The sequence below is a fragment of the Lipotes vexillifer genome, unplaced genomic scaffold (assembly GCF_000442215.2).
Source record: "Lipotes vexillifer unplaced genomic scaffold, Lipotes_vexillifer_v1.1 scaffold1451, whole genome shotgun sequence".
In the NCBI taxonomy this organism is placed as follows: Eukaryota; Metazoa; Chordata; class Mammalia; order Artiodactyla; family Lipotidae; genus Lipotes; species Lipotes vexillifer.
In genome coordinates, this window is record NW_006795096.1 from 458,220 (window position 1) to 467,552 (window position 9,333).

At 64.4% G+C, this 9,333-nt stretch overlaps 1 protein-coding gene across 1 annotated transcript in view; it reads right to left on the bottom strand.

Annotated features, from left to right (window-relative positions):
* TTYH3 (tweety family member 3) overlaps positions 1-9,326 on the bottom strand; it is a 27,315-nt gene extending 17,989 nt beyond the window's left edge. Inside the window, 1 exon segment of the mRNA XM_007467418.1 lies at positions 9,132-9,326. Coding sequence (XP_007467480.1) covers positions 9,132-9,254 — 123 coding nt within the window. The 5' untranslated portion in view covers positions 9,255-9,326.
* Positions 9,327-9,333: the final 7 nt, after the last annotated feature.

Below are 9,333 nucleotides of genomic sequence, written 5' to 3' on the forward strand. Positions count from 1 at the left end.
GCTGAACACGCCCCTGCCGGCAGAGCCGCTGCCGTGCCATCAGCAACTGACCCCAAGAGCTGGCCTGTCCACTCAGCCCCTCTACAGGCCACCACAAGCCCGCGGCCAGGCTGGGGAGACACCACCCCACTGGGAGACCCTCACGGAGGTTCTGATGGGAAGTGTGGGCCCATGGCTGCCCCAAGCACAGTGCCAGAGGCCACATCCCCACCACCCTGCCATCCCAGTGGCGGGGCCTCCTTGTGGGACATCACGTGCACCCAGGCGCCGGCGCTGGCAGGGAGACTTGGGACCAGCAGTCCAGGGGTGACTTGGGTAGGCTCCGGGAGATCAGGCTCTTCCTTCAGGTCATGTGCTAGTGGGGTGGGGCCAGGATCCCAGCCCGGGGGCGTGACCGCAGCCTGAGGTCCCACTGCTGCCAGGTGGATGAGAGGGACTTGGGAGGGCTGTGAGCCTGCCAGAGCGGGAGCCCCCGGAGAAGGGCTTCCCCCCTCCCCCCGTACCAACTCTCCAGGGGAGGTAGCTTGGCCAGCTGGTAAACAGCAAGCTCCAAAGAGGAGGCAAGTCCAAATTCCACCAGGGACCTGGGACCTCACCGGCCCGCACTCCTGCGTCCTCACGTCGGTCACACCGGCCTCTCTGGAGTAGCAGGCCGGACTTACCACGCACAGGGCCTCCGGAGCTGGCCCGACTGAGGACCATTACACACAGGGTGTCCATACTCAGCGCCAGGCCTGGCCCTGGGGACGGGGGCATGGGACCCACAGACACAGCTCCTGGTGGGCTGGCATCTCCCAAGACCCCAGCAGTGCAGGCCTGGAAGCACAGACTGTGGGAACCAGGGAGATCGGGGGAGGGGTGCAGGAGCTTCCAGGGGTGCCCTAAACTGCCATTACAGGGTCAGCGGGTGCCAGCAGGGCACGGTGAGGTGTGGGGTGAGCACTCCCAGAGAGGGACAGTGTGAGTGAGGGCCCAGCACCAGGTCCAGGCTGCAGACCTGAGTCCTGGGGGGCCCTGGCAGCTGTGACCAAGGCAGGGGTCAGGCCTGAGCCTGCAGCCCCTGACAGCAGAGTGGCGGCTCCAGTAGATAGGGGTGGAGTGGGAAGGGGCAGCCGTGGACCCCTCCAGTGCCTCTGGGGCTTGTCCACCCCAGCCGTGGGGCTGCCAAAGACCCTTCTCCAGAGGAAGAGACCAGGTCAGGGCGTCCAGGAGGCTGGCAGCGTCCCACACCCCAAGGCACCCTCTAGGAACCCAGAGATGTCCTGGCTGGAGCCCTGGGCCTGGGAGAGGAAAGGGGAGGGGCACCAGGCTGAGCTGCTGCCACAGCTCCTACGTCTGGGGTCTCCCGCTGGGAAGGACGCACCCCACATGGCACTGCCCCTCCCCTAGCGCTGGCCCTCTGCCTCAGCACCCACTGTAGCCAAGCTACACACACGGCCTTGTTGGTCCCCAGACCTGCCAGGGCAGGGGTGGCACCCATCCTCCAGGCCAGGGGTGGCACCCATCCTCTAGGCCAGGGGTGACACCCATTCCCCTAGGGCAGGGGTGGCACCCATCCTCCAGGGCAGGGGTGGCACCCATCCTCTAGGCCAGGGGTGGCACCCATCCTCCAGGCCAGGGGTGGCACCATCCTCCAGGCCAGGGGCCTGGGGCCAGCAGGGACACCCAGGGCCCCCACACGAGTAATGGAGACAGGGTGTGGGCCAGCACAGGCCTCCTGAGGAAAGTTCCAGAAGAGGCCCCCTCACCCCCTGGGCCAGGCTGGCTGGGTGCTGAGGGCCGTGGAGCTGAGCCGGGTGTGCAGCCCGCTGCTCCCCAACCCGAACACACTTGGCTGTGGCTCCCAGATGCCGGCCAGAAATTAAAAACAGATTTTCCACCGAGCCAGGCTTGGGTTTCACAAATTCCATGATGGTGAGCTCGTGGCCATGCCTGGAGAAAGCACAGCCAGCGGCCAGCATGCAGCAGCTCGGGAGGGGTCCAGCTCTCTGTCCAAGTCCCCTCACCCTGAGGTCCTAGGTCCAGGCCACCAGGCTGCACAGACACACTCCAGTTGCACCTCCATCCTCACGGGCACACACCACCCTGCCCCGCCAGGAATCACCGGGACACAGGCCCAGCGAGGCGGGACTTGGGTGAAGCCCCAGAGAGAAGCTCTGGTCGGTCACCCCCCAGGCGTAGCACTCCCTGCTGCCCTCCAGGCCTGTGGGCCACGTGGAAGGACACCGAGGCCCCGCTCTCCCACCGCCCACGCCCCGCCTGCTGGCAGAGGGAACAGACACCAGAGAACACGGCGCCGGCGCGGCCCTCGAAGCCGCGAGCGTGTCTATTTCGGTCCGGTGCCCTAACACGTCTCCCAGCATGACACCCAGAAAACTCCTCTGCTCTTCACCAGCCTGTCTGCAAGCGCCTCTCCACCCGCCACCCCTGGGGGCGCACGCGACAGGCCTCAGATGCAGTCAGGAGCTACCAGATGGGCGGTCACATCATCATCCAGACCAGAGCCCAGCCCAGGGCTCGTCTCCACCCCGGGGCACAGCCCAACCCGACTCGGGGGTCAGCAGTCTGGAGGGCCCCTCACAACGGTCAGGAACACAGCCCAGGGCGCACGGGGCCAGGGCAGGGGAACAGGGGAGCCGGGCGGAGTGGCACCACGCCTGGCGCTCTTCTCAGAGGCAGAAGCAAGGGGCCACTCAGGCTTTGGGCAGCCCGGCCTCACCCCATGCCCTCGGCCAACACAGGACACGCCTGGCCCTAGAGGTGCTGCGGACAAAACCAAGCACCCTTGGCACACCTACCGTTCAGAGCCCACCTGCCCCTCTGAGGGGACCCAGCCTCAGCCAGCCACCTCCCAGGACGGGGAGGGGCGCACCAAGCGGGGGCTGCAGCCTGCGTGTGTGCATGAGCCCAGCGGCACGTGAAGAGCCCAGGCCCTGAGTGGAGGGGCAGTGTGAAGGGAGGCAGCGCCCCCCTGGCAGCCTGCCCAGCCCACGTGCAGACCCTGGCAACCCTCAGCTCCGCCAGGCCCAGCCCAGGAAGTCGCTCAACCCTCCCCTGGCCCTGCTCCCTGAGGGCACACCGGGCACCTGCCCCGACTCTGGACAAGAACCAGAGCAGCCTCAGGGCCAGATGGCACCAGGCACAGGCCCTGTCCTGCCCCTGACAGTGGACTGGAGGCCTGGAGGCCCACTGCAGCCTCTAACAGCCCCGTCCGTGGCACGAAGGGCACCCGCTGCCTCAGCAGATGTCAGCGGTGCATGGGCCCCTCGGGAGTCCAGCAGGGCAGGCGCAGACCCAGTTCTGGGGCATATGAATCCCCTCTGCAGCAGGGACCCCCGGGCAGGCCTGGGACCTTGGCCATGGGTGTCCTCTGCAAAGTACCTCCCACCTCTGGCAGCGCGTGGCTCCCTGGTCTGGGCGACAGTGCCTGGTGTGTGCCATGAGAGCCTCGCCACGCTGAGCTGCAGCAACCTGACCGTGGGTCTGGGTCCTCACCCTCCCCAAGATCCTGGGAAGCCCCTGAGAGCCGCCTGGGGGCCATGTGTGTGTCCCGGCCCAGCACAGGGCTTAGGGTGGGCTCCCCGCAGATCCAAGGAGGCAGCAATGGGCACAGCCAGGCGCTCCTGGGTCCTGCTGCACCCGCCCTCTGTCATGTGCCCCAGTTCCTCGGGGGCCACATGGGGCACTTTCTCTCTCTGTGATCCAGTCCCTGGGCTGCAGATTCGGTTCTTCCTCTCCAGCCAAGGACTCAGCAGAGCTGCCTTGGCCAGTGGGGGTCTGGTCCCAACACCCTCTGAGCCTTCCTGGACTAGCTCCTGCTGGGGGGACCAGACTCGGAAAGCGCATAGGGGCTGTGGCCGCAGGCAGGGCAGCGCTGGGCTGGAGCTGGAGCCTGTCCGTGTCTCCCAGCCCACTGATGCTGGCTGGCCAGGGGCCTCAGTTTCACTTCTGTAGTGTTACTGTTTGGCTTCCCAGAAACGAACAGCTTACTAAACAAACGCCATGAGCCTCTTCGGTAGAGCAGCTGTAGCTTGGGGGGTCAGAGCCACAGAGCACCCAGCCCAGAGCCTGACCAAGAGGCCCTGGTCAGAGCCAAAACAGGCGCCCTCCCAGCTGTTCTGTCCCCCAGGCAGGGCAGTACAGTGCTGGGGACAGAGCTGGTCACCGTATCTTCAGACCCGAGGAAACCAGGAGCCCCAGAAAGGCCCAAAGATGGGGCCTGGCGGCGCAGAGCCCACACCAGCGCCAGGCAAGAGTCTGGCCCCAACACCTACCCCTCAGCGGGTGTAGACCTGGTGGCAGAGGCAGCCAGCAGCCTCACCTCCCAGCCAAAGGGCCACGTGACAGTCGGTTCTTCCCAGCGCCGGGGCGCTGGCTAAGAGAGAAACAAAGTTGATTTCGCCTAGCAGGGGCTTCCCTGTGCCCCCCCAGTGCATAGGCCCTGCACCCTCACAGCTGCTGTCCACGCAGGGCATGCTCTAGAAGCTTCCACGCAGCCCCTCGGTGTGCTCTGTTACGTTTGGCACGTTTCTGTCACTTGCAGCCTCAGAATCCTGACTGGTGTCGTGGGATGCTGGGCAAGCACCAAGAACCATGGACCAAGGACATGGTCCAAAAGACATGATGTTTAAAAGCAGGTGACAAATTCTAGTCTTAGGTGGCACCCCTCCCCAGGTATAAGCGCATGGACAGACTCCAGCTAGAGGGACTTTTTTTTTCCTGTCTCCACACTCTTTCCTATTTTCCAAGTGTTCCATGAATGTGTCTTACTTTCATAAACAAGAAGAGAGGTGATAAATGCTGTTTTTAACCAGAGTGAATTTCCTCCTGATTGTGGAGATGGTGCCAACGGAGCCAGCCTCACTCACAGGCACACGCTGACCCTGCTTGAGTCACAGCATTAAACCAGGGTGCTGTGGTCTCTGCTAGGAGACTACTGGCTCCTGTGGGTCCTGCCTAAGTGGCCTTCCAGGCTGGCCTCACACAACCCCGGGCACAGAGCACTCTACCAGCTCTGAGGCAGCATGTTCAGATCACAGGGACTCCCTTATCTTGGGCTGAGGCCCAGGCTTCTCTCTGCCTCAGGGCCTTTGCACGGGCAGTTCCCACCGCCTGGAACCCTCTTCCCCAAGGTCTCTGCACAGCCACCTCGGTCTTATCTTTAGAGTCTCGGATGGGAACATCCAAGCACTCAGGGCCCCACACACTGGGCCGACGTGGAAGGTGAGCTGGTGTGCCCACTGCACGCCAAGCTCCAGGCAGGTTCTCGCCTTCTGGTCGTTCAGAGCCTGGCTCACCGCCTCCACGGCAGGCAAGGTAGCGCCTCCTACAGGAAGCCTTCCCCGACTGTTGGACTTCCACAGGCCTAGTCCTGACCTGTTCACAGCACCACCACACCAGCCTGTACTGTCCTCCAGCTCACAGCTTCCAGTCTCCCCCTTAACTGGGGGAGACGAGAGGGACTGAGGGCAGAGAGTGAGTGTGACCTCTGCCTCAGGACACCAGGGGTGTGGGAGGCTTGGGAGCGGGGAGTCGGGAAGGGCTGGTAGGAGTTAAGGGGGCAGATCCCCACCAGGTGAAGCCCAGAGAGGTGGATGGACCCACCCAAGGTCACACAGGTGGGAAGCTACAAAACTCAAGCCGAGGCTGGGCACCCCGCAGCCAGGCACCCGCTTGCCAGTCTGCAGAGAGGGCTCTGAGACTCTCCCCCCGCCCCCCCGCCTGCAGCCATGACAGCCCTGACCTTCCGCATGGAGGACAGACTGGCCTCGAGCCACATCAGGTCACAGGCTACGCAACCACCAGGCAGTCTCCTCCCTCCTCTGGGCCTGCGACCCCTCCCCTGTAAAACGAGCATCCCGCCCACCAGCTGCCCCAGGTTTGGGGAGCTCCTGGCATGCTGGCAAGAGCTCAGTCCCAGGGGAGCCAGACCGGCAGCCAAGCAGGCAGGTGCGGGGGTGGGGCGGCACAGAGCAGACCCCAGAAGCCTTCTGCCCCTTCCAGCACCTGCTAGCCCGCAGATCCCATCAGGCCCCACAGAATGCGCAGCAGCACCCTCCTGCAGTCTGTCCGTTCAGCAAACAGCATGAGCCCCCAAGAGACAGAAGTCGCGGCCAGGGAGCCCCTCCTCTCCAGGGTGGAGGCCTCAGGAATCCGGAGCCAAGAGAAATCACAAGCCGTTAGGATGCAAAACCCGATCCCTGGTCTTGCAGAGGCTCCAGGCCCCTAGCACAGGGCCAGCCAGGGCTCTGAGAGCACGCAGAACAGCCTCCCTCAGCACCTAATCCCTCAGTCACATCCCCTGCAGGGGGCCAGCCGCCAGGGACTCAGGAAGCCCCTGTCCCCCAAGGCTGACTCTGGCTCCTAGCAGGGCAGGGGCAAGGGGCCTGAAGCAGGATTCCGGCCCGACCACCCACTCGCCATGTGATTCTCAGCCAATCTCTTTAAGCCTCAGTTTGCTAATCTGGACAATGGAGACGACTGTCCTCATCTTCCAGATTTCTGTGAGAAAAGGCTAGCGATAGCCTCAAACAGCACCCCCAAACAGGGTCTGGCCCATGGGGTTTCCAGTGGGTTTCACCGGGCTCCCAGCAGTGGATGGTGTGGGCAGGAAACAGCGAAGGTCAACAGCTGGTCTCCCCAGGCCATACCACCCCTCTACGCCTGCATCAGGCCCCCCCCCCGTTTCCCCTGGGCGGCCTGGGAAGCAGAAGCCCCTCCCCAGCTGGGCCCGGCCCACATGTGGGGAGAAGACTGCCAGGCCCCTGCAGCCCAGGTGGGTGCCAGACACAGACAGGCTCCCAGGCCAAGAGGGGTGCCCCAAGTCAGGAGGATACGGGGTCCACCACCCACCAGCGGGATGAGGGCGGCCATCCCCCCACAGCTAGGAATGCTCCACCAGGGGAGGCAGGAAGAGGTCCTAGGCCAGGGCCCACGCCAAACCATCGCCCACCCACCCAGAAAGGAAGCTCTTTGGGCTGTACACCCAACACAGAGCAGGAGCACGGGGCCCTCACTTCCCTACCCGCCCCGCAAAGACGGCGCACCAGCCCAGATTCAGGAATGAGGCAGTGAAGGCTCAGAGAGGTCCAGTGCTTGCCCAAAAGCACCAGCACAGGAGGGTAGGGGCAGGACGACTCCCAGGTCCTCCCAGGTCCAGCTAGCTCCACAGCCCCGAGCCAGCAGCGAGGTGGCGGGGGACGGAGCCAGGCTGCTTTCCACACCGTGAATTATTCAGCAGCCAATTCTGCTCCGCGGGGAGAGGAGGAGAGAGTGAGTCAGAACCTCCCCCGCGGCAGAAACCAGGGCCCTCTCAGGAGCAAAGGGCCCTGCGGGAGGCCGGGCTGAGCGGAGAGGGGCCTGGCCACCACTCCTGACGCCTCCATGGGCTGCAGGCTTCGGCCCCTCGCTCACTTCCCACCGCATGTCCGGGCGCCTCGGAGGCAGGAGGGATGGCAGCCAGTTCAGCCGTGGTGGGCAGCATGGGCAGGTGGCAGCCCACGGGCCAGCAGGAAAGCCCCACGTGGGTCACAGACACCCCGGGTACCCCTGGAGCTTTAGAACTGACAAGTGGCAGAGAACTTGCTAAAGTTAGGTACATTATCCTGTTCTGTGGAAGCAGAGCCCCGGGGACAGGTGTGGCAGAGCCACCCCAGGTGAAGTTCCTGGAGTGCACAGAGGAGTGGTGTTGCCCTCACACTGGTCAGCCCCCCAGGGCTGGGCATCTAGAGCACGGGCGTCCGGTTTTATAAGAATCCTGCTGTCCCTGGGTGTGCATGAGCCAATCCCTAGCCCCCTTTCTAGTCTGCTTAGAGACAGATCAGCAGGGCTGGGGGACCGGGCACCACGTGAGCACTGAGGCTGGGGTGGCAGGCTCCCCTGCAGAGCTGGGGTGCTTCCGGTTCTCCACCTCTGGGCAAGGGAGACCAAAGAGGAAAGAGCTCTGAACTGGAGAGGGGTGACACGGTCCACGCATATCGGACTCCCAGGCCACCTTATGAGCAAAGTCGTTCCCACCCCACCCTGGGGCTCTGCATTCATCACCAAAGAGAAACTCAGAGGTGTTCCGGGTGACCAGGCACCCCAGTCACTGGGTGTGTGGAATCCGGATCCCCAGGCAGGAAGGAAATGTCCACAGCCAGGTCCCCTGCCCTGCACTCAAACAGCAGTGGCTCAGTGGCAGGGGTGGCGCTTGGGCTTGGCATGACCCCAGACCTAGGGCTCCACTGGTACAGCCTGGTTACTCGGGGAGAGGGCTGCGAAGGGTCCATGCCACTCCCCAGCTCTGCCCAGGTGCAGCCCCTTTTCCAGCCTTCCAGACTGAGGCCAATCTGGCGTCCCTGTGGCCAGGCCTCCCTCGCTCAGGGCTACAGGCAGCCGGGTCTCTGGGCAGGCACTGTGTGTACATCCCACAGCTTGGCCGCCCAGCACGGGGTCATTACCAGCCAGGGAGGGCTGGCATCTACCCAGACCACTCACCCACCAAAAGCTTGGCAGTGAGTGGGATTCCCCAGCTGGGGGTGAGGGGTAAGGAATCCCCACCTGGCTTCACCCAGTGTTCTCAGGCATCGGCTGTGGTCTCAGGGCCCTGGGTCCTCTGGATAGGGAGCTCTGCCTGGCAACACCCCCAGGCCACCCCTGGTCAGGAGCCTTAGCAGGCACTGACAGCTGGCAGAGGGGTCTCCGTGGAGCGCAAGGAGGCGGCTCCTCCCAACCCCAGAAAGGAGGCTCTTAGTGGCTCCAGAAGAGAAGGCTAGAATCTGCAGGGCTGTGGACCCTCCATGGGGAATTGCGGGGGGGGTGGTCCTTAGATTCTCAAGCAGGGGAGACCTGTGACCCAGGAGGAGGCTCTCCAGAAAAACGGGTGCTGTGACCCACGAGAAGGAGTGGGCCATAATCCTCCATGGAGGGTGGGGAGCCTTTAGACCCTCAAGGAGGAGGGGACCATGACCCTCGGGGAGGGGGGCTCAGGACCCACGGAGGAGGAGGAGGCCGTGACCGTCGGTGGGGGATAGGGAGTCTTTAGACCTTGCAGAAAGAGGGGACCGTGACCCTGGGAAGGGGGATCGTGACCCGCAGGGAGGGGGGCCGTGACCCGAGATCTGACCCCCGACCCAGGGTGCCCGCGTCACCTGCTGGTAGTCGGCGTCCTCGGGCCGGAACTGGCTGCTGGTGGTCTCCCAGTGCAGGTCGAAGTGGGGCAGCCGGTGCAGGAGGCTCACCCACCAGGGCGCCGCGTAGCTGACCCCGGCCATGGCGGGCCGGCGGCTAGAGCGCGCGGCCGCCGCGGGGCTCCCTGGCTGGCCTGGGGCGCAGGGATCAGGGGCCCGCCGA